At 38.4% G+C, this 26803-nt stretch overlaps 1 protein-coding gene across 2 annotated transcripts in view; it reads left to right on the top strand.

Annotated features, from left to right (window-relative positions):
* INO80D (INO80 complex subunit D) overlaps positions 1-26803 on the top strand; it is a 75190-nt gene that overhangs the window by 11622 nt on the left and 36765 nt on the right. The window contains exons 2-5 of one of the 2 annotated variants that reach the window (XM_081243078.1): positions 7713-7805; positions 8001-8156; positions 13520-14262; positions 21135-21243. In XM_081243078.1, coding sequence (XP_081099204.1) covers positions 13617-14262; positions 21135-21243 — 755 coding nt within the window. In that variant the 5' untranslated portion in view covers positions 7713-7805; positions 8001-8156; positions 13520-13616. Of the gene's footprint in view, positions 1-7712; positions 7806-7909; positions 8157-13519; positions 14263-21134; positions 21244-26803 lie in introns of both variants that reach the window. The other variant, XM_081243077.1, reaches the window with a different exon arrangement.

Genomic DNA, 26803 nt, shown 5'->3' with positions numbered 1-26803 from the left:
AATGAATCAAGTTTAGTAACTTCTTTAATAACATGTTGATTCTTTAAAATAAATAGAAAATAACATAAGGAATATGTTTGTTGTAAAAATTAGATAATTTGTTTTATGATTTTGATTTTATTTTGATACATTTTACTATACAGAATTTTAAAAGATACTTCTGGTTAATGATGTCAGAATACTGACATCTCTGTTCTCTAAGTCAACTAAAAAGAATAAGGAGAATGAGAAACAGAAGAAAAACTCAATCTTTGATAATTAAAAAAAACCTTGTAATCTGAATATATGAATTAGTGCTACTTAAGTGCAGTGGGAATGGAACCAGGGCAAGAGAGGATGCAAGGAGAGGATGATTTCCTCTGTAGAACTCAAGCAAAGTTGGGGGAGCAGCTTCCTCCTAAGTAGGTGATACACCATGAGGACAAAACTAGTGATCCTCTTACTAGGAATGTCAAAGTTGGTATATACATTGTGCTCCCTGAGTGGCAGGAGAGGTGGGGTTGAATAACAAACCATAGAGTTGTACTATTTTTGCAAGAAGTTGAGAGTAGAGGAGAAACTGGCAGCATGCAGCCATATAGCTGCTGATCTGGTCAACTGAACAGAAATAAAGCCTAAATTATCATCCCCTAATCTATGCTGTGTGGGCCCCTGCGAGTTGGGGAGACTAATCCAACATTGAGTCAAGCCTTAAGGGAGGAGTGTTGGAGATGATCATTTTCAGAAAGAACAGAGAAAGTGAAAATTATGAATAAATAGTTCCTTATGCTGGGAGGTGGTGTGCAGAGTTGGGGGCGAGACATGGCTCCTCTGAAACAGGAGTTTAAAGATACAAAAGCTCAAGAAATAAATAAGATATAAGAGTGAGCTCATGGAGCCAGGGTATGAAATAAAAGAGGAAAATATAGTCATTGTAGAAATGAAGGTCACTTTCAAAGCAGCACATATACACTATAGCTGATGATAATGGAGGTGAGCTTGAGAAATTTGAGCAATCCAAAATGGAAAAAGTAAAAATAAAGACTAGAGACAGATATGGAAGACAGTAAATCTAGCATACCAATAATTGGTACCCCTGAAGAATACAATGGAATAAATGAAGTAGGAAAAAATTTTCAAGATACTAAGGAAGAGTTTCCCACAATAAAAGACGAAATTCTAGAATGGCTTCTAGTATTTAAATATGAGACTTTTTTTTTTTTAATTTTTAAAATTTTTGGCCACACCACGTAGCTTACGGGATCTTAATTCCCCGACCAGGGATTGAACCCTGGCCCCGGCAGTCAGAGTGCTGAGTCCTAACCACTGGATCGCCAGGGAATTCCCATAAAGACTTTTATTGTTAGGTTAAAGTGTATGTGTGTGGGGAATCAAACCTCCTATAAAAGAGGCTGGCCTCAGGCTTTTACATTCTAGGAGACATGGAAAAAAATTATATAAAGTCAATAGACAAAAAAAAATATATGATCCAAGACTTATGTCCAGGCAAGCTATAGTTTAAGTATAATTTCAGTTGACATATATTTTTAAACAAAAACCATGGCTTATTTTCCATAAGTCAGTCCTTGGTGGGGAATGTGGAAAAGGGAGGTAACTATTTTATAAACTATTGAATCAAGAGATGAATTGAAAACAAAGTTAAAAGATTAGTGATTAGCATCTAATAATTTTAAATGTAGGACAAACATTAAAACGTCATAAGCTATAGCAATGTAGAAATAATAATCTAAGGAAGAAATACTGAGTTGGAATGGGTAGGTAGTTAACAAAAATGGAAATTTTTCACATTCATAACATGAGATTAATCACAATAATGCTAAATATACTAATTTTCTTAGTTTGGAGTAAAGAAATGTTATTTAAAGGAGACAGACTATAAATCTTCCAAGAAAATAGACTATATAATGACATATGTAATAAAAAGATAGAATTGAAAGCTAAAAACAATACAAAAAATAAGGTAATAAAATTAAGATGAAACATTTCTCATGTAAGTAAATGCAAAATTATTAATTGGATGAACTCATTTATTAAAAGAAAATGACTCAGATTGGAGCAAAAAAGTCAAACCTGTTAAGAGATGCATCTAAAAAAGGGACCAACAAATAATAATTTAGTAAATATTTTAGGCTTTGTGGTACAACTATTTGTTCTACTGTTACAGCATGGAAGCAGTCATATACAACATGTAAATGAATGAACAGGACAGCCTTCCAATAAAACTTTATTTACAAAAACAGGCAATGGGCCAAATTTGTCTTATAAGCCAGTGTTTGCTGACCTGTGATCTAAAACAGTGCCTCAGGGCTTCCCTGGTGGCACAGTGGTTGAGAGTTCGCCTGCCGATGCAGGGGACACGAGTTCGTGCCCCAGTCTGGGAAGATCCCACATGCCGCAGAGCGGCTGGGCCCGTGAGCCATGGCTGCTGAGCCTGCGCGTCCGGAGCCTGTGCTCCACAACGGGAGAGGCCACAACAGTGAGAGGCCTGTGTACCGCAAAAAAATAAAAAAAATAATAAAAAATAAAACAGTGCCTCAGAAAACCTGAGAGTAAAATGATGGGCAAAGACTTAACTAGCAAGTTCACATCCAAAAAAATGGAATCCAGGTATTAGTGTCAGACAAGGTTGAATTCAAGACAAAAAGCATCAATTGAGTTACATTTCCTAATGATAAAGAGTGACAGTCTAGTGGTCATGAATCTCTGTATCAAATAATACAGCTTTAAAGTTTATAAAATAAATACAAGGAGAAACAAATAAGATGATAGTAGGAGATTTTGATTCACCTCTTCCAGCTCTTGGTAGATAGAGAAAGCAAACGAAATAAGTAATAACATAGTGAATGTTAATAGCATGATATATGATACAACTAACAACATACCCTGGAAACAACGAATACTCTTTCCCAGGAATATCTGTTAGTCCCCAAATAAAAACTCAGTCAAATCCCAAATCAGAGATATATGCAGATTATGCTCCTTCTTTTTCTTTTTTCCTTGTGAATTTGTTTTTATTAGGATATAGGGGATGGGTTGAGAAATATCTCCGTGGGTTATGCCCCACCGGGGAAGTGTCCATTCTGATCTTCCTGGGATAGCTTTTAGAACTTTTCCTTAGAGCTGCTCTTCTTGCTGCCAGCAGACTCTAAAGGTCCACTGCTGAGTGGCTGCTCCTTGGAAGAGAATTTCCTCTTTTTCTTGGGGGCACTCTCGTTTCTGACTTCAGGGTCACTAACTGGTTCCTCTTTGGGGAACGATTTCTTCCTCTTGGGAAGACTTCCACTGCTAGCTGTCTCTTCAAGATCACTGCTCACCAGCTTCTCCTTGATTTCTTTTTCTTGGGTTTGGAGGAAGAGATGGGTCTTCCATTCCATTCTCCTGAGGAGCCTACTGGGGCTTTTGCTTTTCTTCATCTGGGGTCTTACACTCCTGGGAGGCAGCTGAGGACAGAACACACTTGCCCAGGGGATGGGTGTGTGCCGCAGTCAGCTCTCTGGGCTCTCAGCAAGGTCTCAGCACCTTTGCCCTTCCTCACACTCCTCTACACTGCTGCTGTTTTCTCAGGATGTGAGGGCAGTTGCAGCCAGCTCTTTCTCTTTTCCTTCTTCAAGTGTTTCTTCTGTTTCTCCAGCTTCCTTGTAATTTCAGCAGCTGTTCTCTGCCTGAACCATTGCCTCCTTCATGACATCCATTTTTTTGTGGAATCTCTCCAGTCTCATAAGACAGCCGTTCCTCGACTTATTCGTGAAGCTCCTCCCCAAATACACTTGTGGGCACCTCAGAGAAGCAATCAATTCATGAAGCAGTACTGCGTTTGTTTGCTACGTATCTGGAGATGCAGCCTTTGTTCTTGGCAGCTGCTAGGCCAATGAAGGTGGAGTGGAAAATAAGTCCATATTTTGGGGTGTTACCCCTTGTCTTCAGAGCTCTGGAAACTTGGTTCCTTTGCTGGGCCCAGAGAATCACTCATACACCAGTATGCTCCTTATTCTTTTTTTTTTTTTTTTTTTTTGTGGGATCTTAATTCCCTGACCAGGGATTGGACCTGGGCCCCTGGCAGTGGAAGCCCGGAATCCTAACCACTGGACCACCAGGGAATTCCCAATGCTCCTTATTCTTAACTAGCACTAAAACAAAGGGAAGCATAAAACTCTACCATCTGAAAAAATTAAATAACTCTTGGGTCAAAGGAGAAAAAAAAAATCCAAATCAACAAGAAAGTATTGATAATCAGAATTCTGTGTATTAGTACCTATGTGGTATGATTAAAACAGTACTCAGGAAAATTCATAGATGTAAACAAATTACTAAGCAAGAAAAGAATGAAAATAAAAGAATTCAGCCCAAGAAGTTAACAAAATAATAAAATAAATGGAAAGAAAGCAGAAAGAATGAACAAATATAAAAGCAGAAATTGGGCTTCTCTGGTGGCGCAGTGGTTGAGAGTCCGCCTGCCAAGGCAGGTGACACGGGTTCGTGCCCCGGTTCGGGAGGATCCCACATGCCGCGCAGTGGCTGGGCCCGTGAACCATGGCTGCTGAGCCTGCGCGCCTGGAGCTTGTGCTCCTCAACGGGAGAGGCCACAACAGTGAGAGGCCCACATACCGCAAAAAAAAAAAAAAAAAAAAAAAAAAAAGCAGAAATTGATGAATTAGAAAATACATGGAGGTGTTGATAAATCTAAGAGGTTTTTGTTTTGTTTTTTGTTTTTGGGGGGAGGATATTGGTAAAAATATTAAACAGGTAAACTCCTGTTGAACCCAATCATGAACAAAAGGAGAAAGCACAAATATCACGTATGTGTATGGACATACACAGAATATGAGAATGAGTCACAGATATTTAGAAATTTAAACATAAGAGGTCACATTGCTAAATTGTATGCAGATAAACTTGAAAACCTGATCTGCACAAAACACTAGGAGGCCCAGGCAACTTTCTAAGTAACATTATAACTACAATGCTTTTTAACTGTTCAGGAACATAGATTTTAGAAATTGTTTTTTAAAATATTAACACCTAATTCTGCCAAAGCACACAAAAAAACTCTAGACATTCTCAAAATACAAAAATCAGAAATCCTCAATATTAGCAAATGTAAATCAGCCATACATTAGAAGAATAGTGCGTCATGACCAAGTTGCTTTCATCCCAGGAGTGTAAGAAGAGTGCAGTATCAGGAAATACTAAATACTAAATATTTTTAGTACATATTTTTAAAAGTACAAAAGAGAAAAATGATCATTTCCCTAGAAGCTGGGAAAGAATTCAGTAAAAATTAACCATCAATTCTGAGTTTTTTATTTTTTATTTATTTATTTATTTTATTTTTATTTTTTTGTGCTACGCGGGCCTCTCACTGTTGTGGCCTCTCCCGTTGCGGAGCACAGGCTCCGGACGCGCAGGCCCAGCGGCCATGGCTCACGGGCCCAGCCACCCCGCGGCATGTGGGATCTTCCCGGACCAGGGCATGAACCCGTGTCCCCTGCATCGGCAGGCGGACTCTCAACCACTGCGCCACCAGGGAAGCCCAATTCTGAGTTTTTTTAAAAAAAGAAACAACTTTTAATAAAGTAAGCATTTCTTTATACTTCCTTAACATAACACAGAAGTCAACATTATTGCTGCCATTGACTCAAAGCAGTTCTCATTTAAAGTTAGGAGTACCAGTGGTTGCTATTATTAACATTGTTCCAGTAGTTCTAGCCAATGCAAATAGGAAAAAAAAAGATGCATAAACTTTGGAAAGAAAGGGGGAATCATCAATCTTGATAGATATAATGCCACCTAGATAGAATATGTCAGTAAAAAAGTGAACGTTAACCCTTCATATGATTAATAAAATATTCTCATACATATATAGGCTACTTTTTTCATAATGGCAGTTACTTTTTTCAGTCACTTATTTCCAGCCTATTTATTTCCTGAAGTTCATGTAGATTTACTTGGACTAATTCATGAAAGATTTTTGTTTGCCAGGTGGATGAGCAGGCCAAAGAGAGGGTGTAAAAATGAAACAGCATGGGTTTGCTTTGAAATAATTTCCTGTCCTGAACATCCAGACCTTCGGGGCAGCTAAATTTAAATTTTTAGTCCAACTTTTCTTCCTTGCCTCCTGATAAAGTGAAAAGGGAAAGCTCTTATTTTTGTTTTACATTGATGTATGATTAGGTTTACTCAGTAATAAATGTGATTTTTATTAACCAGGCTAATGTTTCAGATTTTTTTTTCTGCTAAAGTAAGTGTAATGCTTCTCAAAGGTAATACAAATTCTCTACCTTTATCATCAGCAGGTAAAATGTAGTAATAATAAGAACATTTATGAGTAATAACTTCTATTTGTTCAGTGTTTAACTTATACAAGGCATGGTACTTCGCGTGTTGCGTGCTTTGTATCATCGGATCCTTAGAGCAACCTGATAACATAGCTACTAATATTATCCCTATTTTACAGATGAGAAAACTGAGGTTAAATGATTTGCTCAAGGTGAATACTGTAGTTACCTTGGCAGATAATCAGACTTGAGTAGACATACCTTCTGACTCTTCAAGGATTTATGTATCTTGTCATTCACTGGTATAAGGAGTTTCATATTTAGTTTTGGAAATGAGAGAGTGTTTCTTGAGTTTCTCTGTAGCTGGTATCTAAGCTGTTCATCAGCTGTCTGGGTGACTTCTGGAGTGTGGAGAGGGCGGGTTAGACCAGTGGTCCCCAAGCTTTTTGGCACCAGGGACCAGTTTCGTGGAAGAGAGTTTTTCTACCGACCGGCGGGGTGGTGGGGGTGATAGTTCAGGTGGTAATGTGGGCGATGGGGAGTGATGGGGAGTGGCAGATGCAGCTTCACTCGCTCCCCGGCTGCCCACCTGCTGGGCCGTGGGTTCCCTCACGGGTCCAAGGCCTGGGGGTTGGGGATCCCTGAGTTAAACCACAGCAGCCCCCTATGTCCTGATGTGACAGATGAGTTGTTCAGTTTCATTGCAGACTATATGGTGTTATGGTACATAAATGTTACTGCTGGACCTTTTGTGTGTAGAGAGATAGTGACTATTGTGTGATTGCTTCCTTCCGTTTTCTTCTTAAACCTCCAAAGACTCATAAGCCATGATAATTATACTATAGCACAGTGTTCTGCAGAGAACTCAACTGAATGGTGGAAATGTGGTGAAGAGTCTTTGGACTCAAGAAATTTACAGTCTGGATGGGATAGGTAGGGGGGAATGTTAGGGAAAATGACTTTTTAAAACAGGAATTTGCTCTTTTTTTGTAGTTTACAGAAACATTTGTTATAAACTGCTAAATATTTTGCCAACATATCAAAAAATGTAGACGTTCTGGGGGAAGTGTTGGGTTTATGAGCTCATTCCATTGTTATTTTAAAGAGATCTGGGTTCTGAAAATAGGCATAGCATGCAACCATCAGTAGTGAAAAAAGTGACTTGCCACCTTATGACATTAGTTTGGTGGAAGAGCCCTGCTGCTTTGAGTTATTTACAAAACTTAACCAAAGCAAAAATTATTTAGTTCAGTTTGGAGTGGTAGGGCAACTTAATATTTTATAATGTGTCTTATTATTTGAATTCAATATTGGGATGTTGGATTACAATGAAGAATCCATCCTGTTAGGAAGGGTGATATCCTAGTATTTTACTTCCCAGATGAGCAAGCTTTGCTTATTTCTCTTTGTTAACTAGGCCTTTTGATATTTTTGTAGACAATCTGCTTCATCTTGATTCTGCAGCATTCCCAACTGTGGTATCCTTGGGGTTCTCTTAACATTGCTATGGTGCAGAAGATTTAAAATCAGGTATGGCTGTGGGGCAGAAGTCCCTCAGTGAAATTCTCAACTTAAATCTGCATTATACTCTCTGATTTATCATTTGGGTTTCTTTTTTTGTGGTGGTCTTTTAGCTGATGTTCACAAGGAATAGAGTCACGTGATGTATGAAGGGAAACATATACACTTCTCTGAGGTTGACAATAAGCCCTTGTGCTCATATAGCCCCAAACTGTGCAAGCAGCGGCGACTCAACGGCTACGCTTTCTGTATCAGACACGTTCTGGAGGACAAGACTGCCCCCTTCAAGCAATGTGAATATGTGGCCAAGTATAATAGCCAGCGCTGCACCAACCCCATCCCTAAATCAGAGGACCGCAGGTAAGTGCTGACAGTGGGAAGCAATCTTTGATTATTAATTAGTAGGCTTGGAAGTTGGGCTTTTTTGTTTGTTTGTGTTTTGATATGATGAACTTAAATGTTGAGTTCTGGGGGTAATCTAAGTAAACTTTAGAATGGTTCTAAAGATGAGTGATAGCAGTTTTTAAGAAATGGAGTAGTAACTGGGGAATTATTTGAAAAGTATGTCTGTTTTCTTCTTTTTTACTTAATAGACTTTCTAGGATTATTACAAAAAATTTTTTTTTGCTTGAAGTCTTGGCACTGATGTGTTTGGTTTGCAGCCTTAGAAAGTATTTCCTGATTTCTCTACTTAGAATTTCATCAGCCTAGGAACTACTTAGGTGTTATAATTAATGATAATAATTTTAGAGTTTTAAATCTTTGTTTGAAAGGTAGCAAATGGTATGTACTTATTGAAAAGGAATTATTCAAAAGAATGATTACTTGAATCATTCAGATTTACTTCCTCTCAGACTTCTTTTGGTGAAAAAGGGTTGCATATAGACTATATTTACTATAATTTAGAAACTGTATTTTCATAGTAAAGTAGGCTTTTTGACTAGGATTATGAATTTATATTTTTCTGAGTTAAAGAAATAAAATGTGGAGGTGTTTTTAAAGGAGTCTTATGCTGATTATTCATCTTTCATATTCTTAGGAAAATTTATATGATTTCACATGTAATCTCTTTTTTTCATGTTTTTTTTCTCAGTTCTCCAGAAACCATGCTGATCATTTTAGGATATTACAGAGAGATGCATGCTTATTTTCCTAAAAGTTTCAAATACTTGTTATCTTTAGGTAGAAATTTGAACTTTTTACTTCTGTCTTTAAAAAATACATATACAACCTTTGTTTTTGTTCCTATATATAAGCGAATGTCACCTACATAAATTGGTTGAAAAGGAATCATGTATTTTATATGTCATGGTGAGCAACTTTTAAACTTTTAGGGTGAAATAAATAATTTGTGTTGATAAATAGCCCACCAAAATGAGTACAGTATAATGTGGTGATTTGGGAATACTCTCGTAGAATTTCTAATGAGCACTGCAGGCTTCAGATTACAATACCTGAAAGTTAGAAACAGCTGTTTAGTGAGGAAAGGAATAAAATTTTAATCTCAGGTGAGAAAGGCACCAAGGTATTAGGCTCAGCATGTCTGTCCAGTTGGCTTTAGCTGACTGAAAATAATGTCTTACTGCTGCCCTTTTCTAACTTGACGAATGGATGGACTTGGATTAACTTTTTTACTTCAAGATCCATTATAACCACATTTCTATAATTTTGTCTTAAATTTAGTTTATCACACACAGTTGCAATTTTTGTCAACCTCGGATTTTTTTTATTTCAGTCGAAGCAAGTGTTATCTTAATAGCTAACAGCAAGAAGTAAAGTGAGAGTCACTCTGAATTTCTCCAAAATATTAATTCTCTGAAGCATACATCTTCACCTTTATATTTGAAGTCATTTTCTTTTTTTAGAACAAGAAGGGAAAGGACTTTTGTGTTGCTGTGTCAAGAGAAGCTAGGCTTAATAAATGCTGTTATACATTTTTTCAGAATTGGTCCAAAATCACATGAACACAAATGCTATGAATACTTTTCTTGTTGTAGGGTTGATTGAAAACAGATTAAAGTAGACATTACTAGGAAGTAATATTTTACCTCAAGAAACCCAGGTTGAATTCATGTAATAATATGTTTAAACCTATGTATAAATATAATAGTTATAACTGTACTATATGATACAATGTAGAAAAGATTAATATTCTTTTGAAAATAAGCTTTTATCATTGTTAAGGCAGTTACTCCTTGGACACTTAGGGATTTGACATGGTTTTTTTTTTTTTTTTTTTTTGCGGTACGCGGGCCTCTCACTGCTGTGGCCTCTCCCGTTGTGGAGCACAGGCTCCGGACGCGCAGGCTCAGCGGCCGTGGCCCACGGGCCCAGCTGCTCCGCGCCATGTGGGATCCTCCCGGACCGGGGCACGAACCCGAGTCCCCTGCATCGGCAGGCGGACTCTCAACCACTGCGCCACCAGGGAAGCCCTGACATGGTTTTATGTATAGTTTTAGAAAACAAATTCCCAAGGACTTTTAATTGACAGAATTATCTGGTTGGTAGTCAGCTAGAGGAAGCTCCTTAATAATATCTGGTGTGTAACTTACCTGGTTTGTATTATAAGTGCTAACTTATGGGATTCCGTCTTTTGGATAGAATAGTGTTATGTTCGGTAGAAGTACTGGTATAATTGAAAAGTCCATTTTCTAATATACAGTGGGAAGCTAAGGCCCATTACTGTAGCCTTGATAGCTTAGAGATAAATGGGTATATTAAGTTGGTTATTTTATATAGTATTTTAAATTTAAGTTTGCTATAATTTTATATATATATTTATTTAATGGTATGTATTTACCAAGAAATTTTCTTGTTTCCTATATTTATTCTTTTCTAAAACAACTTAAGATATAATTCACATACCATACAAGTTGCCCATTTGAAGTGTACAATTCAGTATTTGTTAGTGTATTTACAGGAGTGTGCAACTATCAACACAGTCTAATGTTACATTTTCATCCCCCCAAAAGAACCCATTTGCCGTCAGTCCCCTGTATTCTTTTAGACTGGAAATTCATATTTGCATTATTTAAAATGCTGTTCCTAACTAAGTCAGCTGTCCTAATTCTAGTTATGAAGCATTTTCCCTTTTAGAAGAGGCAGAGTTTTTAAGAGTTCAGGGTAAATGTTGTGATAGTGTGACAGTGGCTGGAGTGGGAGTTGAGGGTGGGGTTGACGGGGGACTGTACACGCGGATTCGCCTCTGCTGGATGAGGTCTTGTAGCACATAGTAGCCTCATGTACCAGTCCAGGCTGCCCATGTAAATGAGCAGAAGAGTTTGATTTCTAAACTTAAAAAATCCACTTCAGGGCTTCCCTGGTGGCGCAGTGGTTGGGAGTCCACCTGCCGATGCAGGGGACACGGGTTCGTGCCCCGGTCCGGGAAGATCCCACATGCCGCGGAGCGGCTGGGCCCGTGAGCCATGGCCTCTGAGCCTGCGCGTCCGGAGCCTGTGCTCCGCAACGGGAGAGGCCACAGCAGTGAGAGGCCCGCGTACCGCAAAAAAAACAAAAAACAAACCACTTCACTTCTCCCCACTAATAGTACTAATCCTTTTGTTAATTTGAAAATGAGTAGAAAACAACAAAAACCATTAACTCTTTGTTGGGAAGCTTAGTACAGTTATCCCTGAAACCCTTTTCCTTGTTGGCTGCAGCTTTATGAACCTGTTCTGTTTAAGGTGTGTAAGAGACATAGCTCAAACCTGCTAGGCACATGCGCGTGCGTGTGCACACACACGCACACACAAACACAGTGTAACGTCTCTTTACTGTCCAGAAAGCTGTTTCTTAATAGTTCTATTTAAAATTAAAGAGTGCCTCTGATAGATTTATTTTTAAGACAAACCAACAAAACCATGTGTCCTGATTTTTGGTGAATCTGTGTTTTTAACAATCATTAAAACAGTTTTTTGTTGCAGCCCATTGAGTTTGGGGATTGACATTATTTACTTTTTTGCCTTTTTCCCCAAACTGTGTTCTATGGAGATATCATAAATATGCTGCAATAAAATAGGTGCCATTTTAAATACGTTTGGGAAGCAATGCTATATGGGTAGATTTCTACCCTTGGTGTATAATGCACATTATCATACAGAATGCTTTGAGAGGTTTTTTTAAAGCAGAAACAAATGATGAAATCGTTGTCTAATTCTGTTTAAGCCAGCATTTTCCAAATTTATTTAAGCATGGAATACTGTTTTTATGACATACTTGTTAACATACCTTGGAACTGCATGAGGTATACCAGTTTAGGAAATACTACTTTTCTACTGGTTAGAAGCCTTCACAGGATTTCAGTGAAATTTATTGGAATAACATGCATTTTGCTTTCTCATTATGTAGAAGGATTATGTCTTTTCATAGTATTTTAAAAATAGCATTAATATTACAGAAGTAACCTGCTTATTGTTGAAGACTTATTGAGTCTTCGTGAGCTTTGACTTTTTTCTATTTTTTTAATTGAAGTATAGTTGATTTTCAATGTTGTGTTAATTTCTGCTGTATAGCACAGTGATTCAGTTATACATATATATACATTTTTCTTCATATTCTTTTCCATTATAGTTTATCACAGGATATTAAATATTGTTTCCTGTGCTATATGAGCTTTGAGTTTTAGTTTGTCTCAGCTCTGTCACTTTCCAGATAGGTGGTTTTGGACAAGTTATTTAATTTGTATAAAATTTAGTTTCCTCATGTGTATAAAGGGCATTATTTTAGTACCTACTGCAGGTAGAAACTAGCTAGAGGAGATAATCCATGTACTTAACACGTGGCTGGCTATTGAGAAACTCATTGAATCAATTATCGCACTAACTAGTTTTATTATTTCATTTTCTCCTCTCTCTTTCTCTTTGTGTGTGTGTAGAACACACACAGTAGACATTTGACATTCTTTTTTTTTTTTTAACTTTTTATTTTATATTGGAGCATAGCCAATTAACAATATTGTGATAGTTTCAGGTGCACAGCAAAGCGACTCAGCCATGCATATACATGTATCCATTCTCCCCCAGACTCCCCTCCCATCCAGGCTGCCGCATAACACTGAGCAGAGTGCCCTGTGCTATACAGTAGGTCCTTGTTGGCTATCCTTTTTAAATATAGCAGTGTGTACATGTGGATCCCACACTCCCTGACTATCCCTTCCCTCCATCCTTCCCCCCTCCCCCCATAACCATAAGTTCATTCTCTAAGTCTGTGAGTCGGTTTCTGTTTTGTAAATATGTTCATTTGTATCATTTCTTTGACATTTAACATTCTGAAGTGTTATGTCATAAGATCTTTGTGAACCTCCAATACTTGAATGGCATTGGGACATATATATTTTTTTTCTCCATAAAAGAATTTTAAGTGATCCTTTAGAGTCCTGATGAGCTACTTTGTATGCTATGAATAGAGAATAACAAAGCGGTGTGAGAAGCAATAGCTGGGTGGTTGGTTATCCAGGGCCACTCACTATTTGAATGACTTGCTTCTGTCTGGCAGCCTCTTCACATGTGCAATTCATATATATGCTTTAGCAAAATTGCACAGACTTTGAGGATTGCTTGAGGGTAGTGGAAGTTGTATAAATCACATCCACGAATGCCAAAGAGTTATTGTAGTCATGCATTTTGAATATATTAGGATTCACATTTTATGATACATAGTTTTATATTCTCCTTTTCTTAGTACGTATCATGAACATTTTCCTGTATATGTGTGTATTTTTAAAGGTACTGCAACAGCCACTTGCAGGTACTTGGCTTTATCCCGAAAAAAGAGAGGAAGAAAAAGAATGATCCTATAGATGAGGTAAAGGTCAGGCACCAGATGGATACCATGGCCTTTAGCCTGACGGTGCCCACGTTGGCCTTGAAGATGCCCAATGGACTGGATGGAATGTCCCTCTCTCCACCGGGGGCAAGGGTCCCTCTCCACTACCTGGAAACTGAGTTGGAAGACCCATTTGCTTTCAACGAGGAAGATGATGACCTAAAGAAAGGGGCAACTGTGAGAAAGAAGTTGCAGAGCAAGTTGGCCCAGAATCGGCAGCGCCAGAGAGAGACAGAGATTTTAAAAGTTCGACAAGAGCACTTTAGTCCCCCTCCTGCACCTTCTCAGCAGCAGCCTCCGCAGCAGCACTCCCACCTGTCACCTTTATCCACTTTAAAACCTCCAGCGCCACCGCAGGGTCTAGTCTGCAAGTCACCTCAACCTCAGAACACCAGCCTACCAATGCAGGGAGTGGCCCCCACTCCACACACTATAGCACAAGCCAGGCAGTTGTCTCACAAGAGGCCTCTGCCCCTCCTGCCATCTAGTAGGGCTCCCGTCGTGGACCCGCCCAGGACTGACCGGGTCCTCATGAAAGCCACAGCCTTCTCTCCACACTTCTCTTGTATAAGTCGACTGCAGAGACTGGTGAAACTGTGCACCCAAAAACATCAGCTGGACACTGATCTGTTTCCCCATTTAGGTGAGTTACCGTCTATTTTACCATATCATATGCGTGTAATGTAACAAAATGTGCCTATTGCACAAGGTTTTATTTTCATAACCTTCTCATATGTAATAGGAGTAAAAGAATACTTGGACAGAGTGGTCAATTAAAGATTCATATTTAGGTAGACCGCTTTAAAGTAAATATGCTACTGGAGAGGACAGTGACTGGTGAACAGAACACAGAAGAAATAGGAGCTGGGAATTTAGAATTCCAGTTATAGCTTCTAGCAGTAGTAGTAGCAATATTAAAAGCAGTTGTGTTTGGTTTTGTGCCTCTGAGCTCAGTCCCTGTGTGTCTAATGAAGTTCTCCACATGTCTTATCACAGGACTTTGGAATAAGATTGCATTGTAAATATCTGCTGACAGTTTTCTGAAAAAAAAAATTCTTAAAGTAATACCTGTTCACGATTGAAAAGCAAAAAGTTACAGATAAAGCTTTAATGTAGTCAAATGTCTGTCTTTCCTTTGTTGCTTCTGAGTTTTCTGTCTTACTCAAGAAAATCTCTCTGATAGCAAGTTTGTACAGTTATTCTGTATTTTCTATTAATAGTTTGTTTTGTTTTATTTTTGATCATTTAAGCCTTTGATTCACTTGGAATTTATTCTTGAATGTGTTGTGAGTTGTGATTCTAACTTTAGGAAAAATTATTTGCATGACATATGACAGCAATAGAAAAATGGGAAAAGGATGGGAATAGAGGAAGAAGAAATATAAATGGTCAATAAACAAATGAAAACCTCAATCCTCGTAACAGACGAGGAAACGCAAATTAAAGTAACAATGAGTTACCATCATATTGGCAAAAAGTATATCTGTTGTTGATGAGGATATGGGATCTCATACTCTGCTGGTGAGTAATGCAACAATATATACTAATTAAAAGTATATGTATAGCCAGCAAGCTCACTTTTGGGACTCTATCTATGGATAAAAAAAATATCAGAATGTAAGGATATGTATTCCAGGATGTTCACTACAGCATTGCTTACAGTATTGCTTATAGTATTAAAAATCTGAAAACAACCTTTATAACCTATAGGAAATTCAGAATTGAGTAAATTCTGGTACATATACATTTTATGAAGTATTATGCAACTATTAAAAAGAATGAATGGGGGCTTCCCTGGTGGCGCAGTGGTCGAGAGTCCGCCTGCCGATGCAGGGGATGCGGGTTCTTGCCCCGGTCCGGGAAGATCCCACATGCTGCGGAACGGCTGGGCCCGTGAGCCATGGCCGCTGAGCCTGCGCGTCCGGAGCCTGTGCTCCACCCTGGGAGAGGCCACAACAGTGAGAGGCCCGTGTACCGCAAAAAAAAAAGAATGAATGAAATCTCCATCTTTTACCTGGATGTGCTCATGATACATTAACAAGTAGAAAAATACCAAGAGGTATTATACTGTCCCATTTTTGTAAAAATAAGCAAAGTGAACAAACAAGGGACACCAGTATATATATTGATCAATCATATGGATAGATGTATGCCCCTCTGGTATGAGCATAGTTAAAGTGTGAATGGATGTACACTATCAGTCTGTTAACATTGGCTACCATGGCGGGGGATGGAATTGGACAGGATGTGTTTTTGGGAGATGGGAGTGATATTTCTTCTTCTATAGCTTCATATTATTTCATTTGTTATTAAACCATGTATGACTTTTGGTAATTAAAAAAATAATATAACTTAAAAATATAGATAAGCAAAAGTAATAAATTAAAACACCCCAAGCCTTATTAATACCTATTTGTTAATATCTTGGCATATTCTTTTAGATATATAAAAGTAAGTTCCTGCTGTATGTACAGTATTGTAACCTATTTAAAAATGTTTTGTAATGTATTATCACGTTAGTAATTTTTCATACACAGTTTGTCACAGCTGAATTCTTTCTTGAGTTTAAATCATTTCCAGTTTATTAAAGTGTAAAGTGTTGTAGCTATATAGCCCTCTCAGTAAAATAATTGCCGTCACATCTTTAATTTTTCCTTCAAATAGATTCCTGGAAGCGGAATTGCTGATCCCAAGCTTTTGCACTTTTTAAAAAGGTTTTTGATATGTATTGCCAAATTTTCCTTCAAATTATTTTGTCAGTTTACTTTTCTTTCAGCAGTGTATGAGAATGACAGTTTCTCTACATCTTTATAGCCCTGGATATTAGATATTATTATTATTATTTTGCCTTTGCAAATTTAATAGAAAGTTTGCTTTAATTTACATACCTTAGATCAGTGTTTCTCAAGTGTTTGGCCTTAGAATCACTTTATTTGCACTCTCAAAAATTATCGAGGGCTTCCCTGGTGGCTCAGTGGTTGAGAGTCCGCCTGCCGATGCAGGGGACTCGGGTTCGTGCCCCAGTCCGGGAAGATCCCACATGCTGCAGAGCAGCTGGGCCCGTGAGCCATGGCCGCTGAGCCTGTGCGTCTGGAGCCTGTGCTCCGCAACAGGAGAGGCCACAGCAGTGAGAGGCCCGCGAACCGCAAAAAAAAAAAAAAAAAAAAAAAAATTATCGAGGACATGGTAGAGATTTTGTATATGTGAGTTATATTTACTGATATTTACTGAATTAGAAGTTAAAACTGAGAAGTTAAAAAAAATACTAATCCATTTTTAAATAACAATAAATTTACTGAATGTTAACATGTTCTTTTTATGAAAAATAACTTTTCCAAAACAAAAACAAATATAATGGCAAGAGCAGCATTGTTTGACGTCGTTTAGCAAATCTTAATGTCTGATGTGCTAGATATGTGCTTCTGCATTCAACGTGTCCTGATATGTGGGGTTTTTTTTTTTCTGGTTAGGAGATAAAAATATGGCCTTACACATTTGTAGCTGGAAAAGGGAGGGATATTTTAATAGTTTTTTCCAAATAATTGTAGATGTTTATAATTGGTTCTACACCAAAACTTGACAAGTGGTAGTTTCTTAAAAATTAGTTTCAACGTGGAATATGAAACCATATCTAGGAACTTTGCATACTGTTACATTAAAATCCATTGATTTTTTTTTTTTTTTTTTTTTTTTTTTTTTGGCGGTACGCGGGCCTCTCACTTGTTGTGGCCTCTCCCGTTGCGGAGCACAGGCTCCGGACGCGCAGGCTCAGCGGCCATGGCTCACGGGCCCAGCCACTCCGCGGCATGTGGGATCTTCCCGGACCGGGGCACGAACCCGTGTCCCCTGCATCGGCAGGCGGACTCTCGACCACTGCACCACCAGGGAAGCCCTCCATTGATTTTTGAATGAATATTTTACCCATGCGTGATGTTGTAACATCGTGTGTTGGTCATTTGGAAGATACTGCTCTACTGAGTTACACAGATATCCCAAATGTTGACACATTTCATTATACAAAAATTTTAGATTGCTTTCATTAATATTAACACCAGTCTTTTCGGAGAAGTCCAACTCTTAGGTATTTGTCATACTGTCAGTGATAAATTCAAGTTTTCCCCCAAAACTGAGCTTTCAAGTGAACATTTGAATGTTACCATTGGCAATAAATACTGTTTATTGTTTTCCTTGGGGTGATGGTTTCACTGTGTTCATTTTAGAAAAAATGACTGCCAGATAGCCAATAGTTTGTCTGTCAGTCACTCTTTCAAATAAAATTGGTGTTGAGTGAGGGAAAAGCAGCTAGTTCAGGTCACAACTAAGAGTCCTACAAAGTGCTTTTTCTAAAGACAGCTGCTGTACTTTCTTCGGATGCAGTAGAGGTGCTTTATATATACCTCACATTTTATCACAAAAAGCATCATAAAGACATATACACAAGAATCAAGATTTAATCAAATAAACAGTCTTTAATAAATGAGTGCTTTATCAAGGATGGTCTTAAATTGTTTTTTGTATACTTGTTTTCATTTAATTGCAAGTCATGGTATGGAATATATATTGACAACTAGTACAGTTTTATGCCCCTGCCTTGATTCACACTAAGGCATCAGCAGTTTCACCCACCATGGGTTTTTTTTGTTGTTTTTACCATCAGTGCAAATGTCAACACGGTAGAAAAGGCAAATAACATTTTAGTATTGTTTTGAAGATGGTGTTGACCTAAACATCTCCCTAAAAAGGGTTTCAGGGACCCCTGGGGATCTGTGAGCCATACTTTGAGTAAGGACTGATCTTTTAGATTAGTAATGTAGTTTTGAATATTGGTTCATACTGCTTTTTTTGGACATATGTATTTCCTATTTTATCTTGTCAGTTTTTTCATCCATTTTTATTTAAGCATTCCTCTTTCGTATTGATAGGTGTAAGAGCTTTTTATACATATTTAATGTTTGTTGCAAAACCTCTCCTCACTCCCATTTGTTACTTGCTTTTAGTATCTATTATAAAGGTTTTGGAATTTAGAGTTTACATTTTTTTATGTATTCTCTCTCTCTTTTTAAAGATTTCTTCCTTTTGAATCAGGTTTTCTTTCTCCTCTTGTTTAGGCTCTCTTCATTCCAAGAGTATATAAATATGTTCACTTATATTTTCTTTTAGCCCTTTTATTATTTTAGTCATCTGTTTGGAACTCATTAGGCATTAGTTTTGAGGCAGAGATCTAACTTTTCTTTCCAAATGTTTGCCTTTTTTCTACCTTTTACCCATATCATCTGCTAAATTTTTATTTATATTTCTGTTTATTTCTAGATGCTGATAATATTTTAGCTTTTGAAACTATGAAATTTTATGTTTTGTTGAGGGCTGACTTTCAGTCATTTTGAACAGAACTAAAACTCATAGAAAAGTATTGTCTTTTTATTTTTTAAAAATTCAAGCATATGAGGGACCCAAATTTTTAAAACAGTTTATTTTGGAGAAACCAGAAATTACAGTGCACTATTATAACCAAGTGTACTCTGCATTCATGTCAGCAAAGAATACTTAAAGAAAAACGCAGTATTTAATTGGCTTCTACAGTCCTGTTTGGGCTGGTTATCTCAATTAGTTACGTTGAAACTAGTGATAATGAAGCCAAGATCAAAGGTTTGCTTTATTGGACAGTTAATTTTACAACAGGAGAAACACTTCCATCTTACTTCTTATGACTTAGATCTTGACTTTTTCAGAGAAAGCATGGGTATCTTAGTAGACATTATTATGACTTCTACAGATAATATAAAAGATAACAACTCATGTTCTAATTTTTTTTTTTTTGCGGTACACGGGCCTCTCACTGTTGTGGCCTCTCCCGTTACGGAGCACAGGCTCCGGATGTGCAGGCTCAGTGGCCATGGCTCACAGGCCGAGCCACTCCGCGGCATGTGGGATCCTCCCGGACCGGGGCACGAACCCATGTTCCCTGCATCGGCAGGCGGACTCTCAACCACTGCGCCACCAGGGAAGCCCTCATGTTCCAATTTTTAAAGGTGCCTTGAGTGTCACTTTCTGTTTGAAAGATCTCACCTTTCAACATCCTGAAGGTGATGATGGGGTCACTTACTTGTTTTTTATTTTTTTGATTTACTCTTTAACAAACTACTAATTATTTTAGTTACAGAAAGTAACTTACTTTTTAAGATGACCTGACATTTTGAATAGTCATCTTGGAACTAGATTTGGCATTACTTTATGCCAATGGCAATATTTAATTTTAAGCATTTATAATTTGCATTTCAATTAACCTTTTCTTAATTTCCCAATTTGGCACATGTAAACTCATTTAAATTATGGAAGAAATCTGTGAGGTCCTTTTTAACTAACTGTGCCTAATGAAGATGGTCTTTTGATTTTTTGAGGGTCTCAAGAAGGAAGACATAGAATACTAGTCATCAAGGTATCTAATTAAAGTTTCATAGTGGTATGAGTTTATTAAGGTTATGTAGTCCACACACTGTTGTATTTTAGGCTATGCAACATCAGTATTTAAGACTTCTTCAAGATACAAAATTAAAAAGACAAAACCTTTGGGACTTCCCTAGCGGTCAGTTGGTTAAGATGCTGTGCTTCCACTGCAGGGGGCACAGGTTCGATCCCTAGTCGGGGAACTGGGATCACGCATACTCTGCTGTGTGGCCAAAAAAAAAAAAAAAGAAAAAAGAAAAAAAAAAAGGCAAAACCTGTATGTTGGAAGCTAACAATTATCCAGTCATTAAAAATAATAGGATTTAACAAAATAAATAAGCATTATTTTACTGTATTTCTCTACTTTTCCCTCTAACCTTGTTTTCCAAATGGAGCTCAAAATGTGACAGCTCTTGTTTAAAAGAACTGAAAGAAACCCCAAGTGATACTAGAAATAGAACATTGCCATCCTGCCCTTCCCTCTTCCGGTAGGGGGCAAGAGCCTGGGAATGGCCCTGCCCAGTGGATGGTGTCCTTTCCTCCAGAGATGTTGTTGGGAAAAGGAGATGGAGTGTGCCTGCCTTTCACAATATATTCTAGGCCCCTTCTTTGTTGATGTATAGCATGAGTCCACTGGCACCTTTTGATTTTTCTTGCCTGAACATGCATTAGGCTTCTTTTCCTGTCGTCTTGAATATGTTTTATGTTTTTCGACATTATTTTAGTGTATAACGTTTTGATACTGAAGAAATTCTACCCCTTTTTTTGACTTGAACTCTCTCTTTGCTTTGTGTTGTTTCTACTCCATTTGTGAAGCATCTGACGAAAGAAGTTCATCCATGGAATATAGCCTTTTTGTTGTACTGTCATTATTTTAAATGCGAGTGCATGTCATACATTCATTATTAATACCTTTGCCAGAACAGGGCTGAAACTCATCAGGAGGGATTTATTCACACTATGATAGTACTTGCTATAGGTGTCGGGTTATGTATTTCAGGTAGCTTTTTATCTAAATTTTAAATAAATGTTAATTTTTTCTAACTTGCAACATCCCCTCCTCCGTCCTAGGGTTGGACTGGTCTGAAGAGAGTGGAGAAGAACTGGAGGACTCAGAGCAGGCCTCGCCATACCAGGTTGCCTGGTCCATCCGAGAGACCCTCAGATATGAAAGACACATGTGAGTCTTCCTTTTTCTTTTTATTCTTAAATTTCCACTGTAGTAGATTGATTTTTCCTATATATGCTAATTTCATTTTATTTTTTAAGATAAATTTATTTATTTATGGCTGCGTTGGGTCTTCTTTGCTGTGTGTGGACTTTCTCTAGTTGTGGCGATTGAGGGCTACTCTTCTTTGCGGTGCGTGGGCTTCTCATTGCGGTGGCTCTTGTTGCAGAGCACGGGCTTCAGTAGTTGTGGCGTGAGGGCTTCAGTAGTTGTGGCTCGTGGGCTCTAGAGCACAGGCTCAGTATTTCTGGCGCACGGGCTTAGTTCCTCCACGGCATGTGGGATCTTCCCAGACCAGGGCTCGAACCTGTGTCCCCTGCATTGGCAGGCGGACTCTTAACCACTGTGCCACCAGGGAAATCCCTATCCATTCTCTGATATTTCTAATGCGCTGAATATTTCTGTGTTAAAATATTTTTTTGAAATAATCTCGTTAGAGGTTCTCGATATCTACCTTATCAGAAAGCTGTAGGTTAATGCCCAGCCCCTTCGGTGGTAAGAAGAAGACTAGTTCTCTTTCAGGGGATTGCCTCAACATCATAGGTATACTTGGTGCGGTGTGACAGGACTGAGGTAGATCCTTCTCTGTGGGGCTGAAAGATGACTCACAGACTCAGCTAATTATTATTTTCGTTTAAGTACTGTGGTTTGAATAGGTGTTAGCAAGACAGAGGGGAGACTATCTGCACCCAGGCCGACCCCTAGAATTTCACAGTATCATAGTATGCATATACATTCTAAGGTCCGGCTGCTGAATTTGTAGGCTTAAAAATGTGATTTGTTAGTACACCCAGAAATGATTAGGCTTAGGGAGCTGATTCACTAGAGGCTAATGTATAAGCCAAAATGACAGTTTTTAGTAGGAAGTATCATCATTAAGTGGTACAGATGTTCACTAAGCAAAACTATATGGGAAGCAAATTATAGTCAGAAGCTTATTTGGGCATGGAATTAGAGCAAGGAGAGTTAGCTGGATTTATTAATGGTCAGTGTCATTAAGCTATAACAGCCTGATACCTCCATTTCCACTCTTGGGCTTTATATCCCGTATAGTTGTCCCTGTCTCCCCTGTCTCCTAGTTAGTATTGGAAAATGGTATATATATTTTTTCTCTCTCTGAGATTCCATTTTATATGTCATTTAAGACTGTTTCCTCACCATTAGCATTTCTTGTTTTCAGATAGAAGTACAATTGAGCTTAAGCTTTCTAAATTATAGATAATATCAACCGTGCTTCCTAAGGTTGATATTCAAATCAGCTTAGCTTGACTTGGGATATTTTGGGTTAATTTTCCAAATGCTATAAATAGGTAACATAAATAAATGCTCGGCACAATACCTGGTTCATGGGAAATGATAAATGATAGGTAAGAATCCTATTTTAATTCTGAAAATTACCTGAACATTGATATTGGGAGTATTTGCCCTTGATTAGGAGCAATGTATATTCCATTTCTGCCTTCTAGTGCAGTTCTCAGAATATTTCTTTTGCTGTTATAGACTTGTGACCATCATCTTTGTCTTCATCTCTGTAGCATTTTACTTTCTTGACCAGTTTGGCTAACTTGCTTCTTCTTTGACTTACCATGATACTCTGCTTTCCTGGTTCTTCTTTTCCTTCAGTATATATTTCTCCTTTTTACAAGCAATTTTCCTTACTTCCTGCCCAGCTGTCCCTTTAATCTTTTCCTCTTCACTCATTTGTTTATTCACTTGTTCAGCGTATTCTTGTTGAACTAGTATTATGCTTCAGGCATGGGGCACTACATTCTTCTCCTTGGGTGAAACTGGGATTGCGTTGGTTTACCATCCCTTCTATGCCTGCAACTGCACATCTGCATCTGCCAGGAACCTCTGTCCTTTTTTTTTAGACTACCTATAGAACTACTTTATTCCAGCTTCTTGTTGTGCTTCAGTGTAATAGAAAATGGAGAGCTGTAGAAAATTGGCCCTACCTAGCCTGTCCATTATATCTTCAAGAAGTTTTTGCCATGTGAAATTTCTCAAGGTTTTGCCATTTGAAATTGCTCAGTGAGTTCATTGTTTTTGGGGAAAAAAAGGCACAGTGGCCTGATCGCTACATTCCCCCCGAAGAACCTTTTCATGAGCTTTCTTCCTAAATCAAAATTGTACTTAAATAAATTTGGGGGGCTTCCCTGGTGGCTCAGTGGTTGAGATTCTGCCTGCCGATGCAGGGGACACGGGTTCGTGCCCCGGTCTGCGAGGATCCCACATGCCGCGGAGCGGCTAGGCCCGTGAGCCATGGCCGCTGGGATAAAATTTGGCCTTGTTTTGGCAGAGGTTCCTTGGTTACTTAGTTTAGTTGTAGATGCATATGCCAAAGTGGAGCTCTCAGGATTTTACTTAGGTCTCTCAGTAGCAGAAATAAGTTGGTATCTTAAATGTAGTATTAAGGAACAGTAAGTACTGCCAGTAACTGCTTCCCTTTTCACATTACTAATGATGTCTTTGATAGAATAAAGTTCTTAATTTCAATGGGTACAGTTTATTAGTTTTTTCCTTTATGGTTAATTTGTGACCTGTTTAAGAAATCACTGCTTACCCCAGGATCATGAAGCTATTTTCTCATGTTATCTTCTAGAAGCTTTATTGTTTCACTGACAATCTTTCTGGAATTTATTTTTGTATATTTTATATATGATGTGAGTTAGGGCCAAGGATTTTTTTTTTCCATATGGCTTCTCTATTTAAGCAACACTATTTATTGAACACTTATTTTTCATTGCATTGGAAGCCTTGACTTATATGTGTCTTTCTGTGCATTTTCTAATCTCTTCCATTGGCCTGTTTGTCCTTGTGCAAATAACTTCAAAGTTTTAATTAAAATAGCTTCAAATAGGGATTTCCCTGGTGGCGCAGTGGTTAAGAATCCGCCTGCCAATGCAGGGGACATGGGTTCAAACCCTGGTCTGTGAATATCCCACATGCCACGGAGTAACTAAGCCCGTGCACCATAACTACTGAGCCTGTGCTCTAGAGCCCGCTGAGCCACAACTATTGAAGCCGAGTGCCTAGAGCCTGTGCTCCGCAACAAGAGAAGCCACAGCAATGAGAAGCCCGCGCACAGCAATGAAGAGTAGCCCCCACTCGCCACAGCTAGAGAAAACCCACGCACAGCAACAAAGACCCAACACAGCCAAAAAATAAATTAATAAATATAAAAAAATAGCTTCAAATAGATTTTAATCTTTTTGAAGAAAGCTTTTGGTTTCATTGATTTTTTTTTAATTTCTTTTTTTTTATTTCATTGCTTTCTGCTCTTTGTTTTCTTTTGTTTGGCTTTAATTTTTTTGATGTCTTTAAGGTAATAGCTTAAATCAGTTAAATCTGAGATATTTCTTGTTTTCTTTTTTTTAATTTTAATTTTATTTTTGGCTGCGTTGGGTCTTGGTTGCTGTGTGAGGGTTTTCTCTAGTTGTGGCGAGTGGGGGCTACTCTTAGTTGTGGTGCGTGGACTTCTCATTATAGTAGCTTCTCTTGTTGCGGAACATGGGCTCTGGGCGCATGGACTTCAGTAGTTGCAGTGCGTGGGCTTCAGTAGTTGCGGCACATAGGCTCAGTTGTGGCTCTTGGGCTTAGTTACTCCACAGCATGTGGGATCTTCCTAGACCGGGGATCGAACCCACGTCCCCTGCATTGGCAGGCAGATTCTTAACCACTGCATCACCAGGGAAGTCCCTCTTTTTTTCTAACATAGATGCTTGGTGCTATACATTTCCCTCTAAATGCTGGTTTTAGCTGCATCCCACAAATTTTGATACGACATGTTTTCATTTTTATTCAATTCATAATATTTTCTAATTACCACCCCCCCCACCGCCTTTTTCTGTTTTGGCCACGCTGCGTGGCTTGTGGGATCTTAGTTCCCTGAATAGGGATTGAACCCAGGCCCTTGGCAGTGAGAGAGTAGAGTCCTAACCACTGGACCACCGGAGAATTCCCTCTAATACCCCTTTTGATGTCTTCTTTGATCTATGGGTTATTTAGAAGTGATATTTAGTTTCCACATATTTGGGGATTTATCAGGAATTGGTTTCTAATTTAATTATACTGTGTTCAGAGACCACATTTAGATTACAGTGTTCTGTAAATGTCAATGAAGTCAAATTGGTTGATAGTGATGTTCAGGTCTTCTTTAATTTTCTTTCTTTTCATCTTTGGTGATTTTCTTTCATTTTGTTCTGTCAGTTACTGGAAAGGGGTGTTGAAGTCTCTATTTGTGGATTTGATTATTTCTCCTTTTAGTTCTCTCACTTTTTTTTTTTTTGAAAATTACATTCTTTATTTTTAAACTATCCCTTAATGTTATCGCATTTGCTTTGTAGCCAATAAAAACAACATATGTATGCTTGGGTGTGGAAGATGGGGTGAGGCAATGTTGATGGAGAGCAGGACGACCATCAGCCCCTGAATAAGACTCTTGGTATCATTGTTCACAAAGTTTCTTTTGCTGTCTTATTTCTACTATGAGAGACTAAGCAGGATCTTTTTTATTATTCAGTTTATTGAAACTAGGCTTCCCTGGTGGTGCAGTGGTTAAGAATCTGCCTGCCAATGCAGGGGACATGGGTTCAAGCCCTGGTCTGGGAAGATCCCATATGCCACAGAGCAACTAAGCCCATGTGCCACAACTACTGAGCCTGCGCTCTAGAGCCCGTGAGCCACAACTACTGAGCCTGTGTGCCACAACCACTGAAGCCCGTGCACCTAGAGCCTGTGCTCCGTAACAAGAGAAGCCACCTCAATGAGAAGCCTGTGCACTGCAACGATGAGTAGCCTCCGTTCTCCACAACTAGAGGAAGCCCGTGCACAGCAATGAAGACCCAATGCAGCCAAAAATAAATAAATTAAAATAAATAAATTTTAAAAAATTTATTGAAACTAAAAAACAAATAAAACAAAATCCCCCAAAACACAGTTCACCTATTATTCTTACTCATTACCCCTGTCTCTGGCAACCACCAATTAAGTCTCTGTATCTATGAGCTTGATGGGGGTTTTTGTTTGTTTTGTTTTGTTTGTTTATTTTGGCTGCACTGGGTCTTAGTTTTGGCATGCAGGATCTTAGTTATAGCATGCGGGCTTCTTAGTTGCACCATGAATGCGGGATCTAATTCCCCGACCAGGGATCGAACCTGGGCCCCCTGCATTGGGAGCGCAGAGTCTTACCCACTGGACCACCAGGGAAGTCCCTGTTTTGTTTTGTTAAAGATTCCACATATAAGAAAGAACATATGGTATTTGTTTCTATTTCTGACTTATTTCATTTAGCATAATGCCCTGATGTCCATCCATGATGTCATGAATGGCAACATTTCATTTTTTTAATGGCTGAATAATATTCCATTCTATACATATCATACAATTTCTTTATCCATTCACCTGTGTGTGGGCACTTATGCTGCTTCCACATCTTAGCTATTGTGAATAATGATGCAGTGAACCTGGGGGTGCTGATATCTCTTTGAGACAGTGATTTCATTTCCTTTGG

The sequence above is a fragment of the Mesoplodon bidens genome (genome assembly GCF_964165515.1).
Source record: "Mesoplodon bidens genome assembly, chromosome: 8".
Lineage (NCBI taxonomy): Eukaryota > Metazoa > Chordata > Mammalia > Artiodactyla > Ziphiidae > Mesoplodon > Mesoplodon bidens.
The sequence above is the reverse complement of the archived record's forward strand: the minus strand, read 5'-3'. Positions and strand labels throughout refer to the sequence as shown.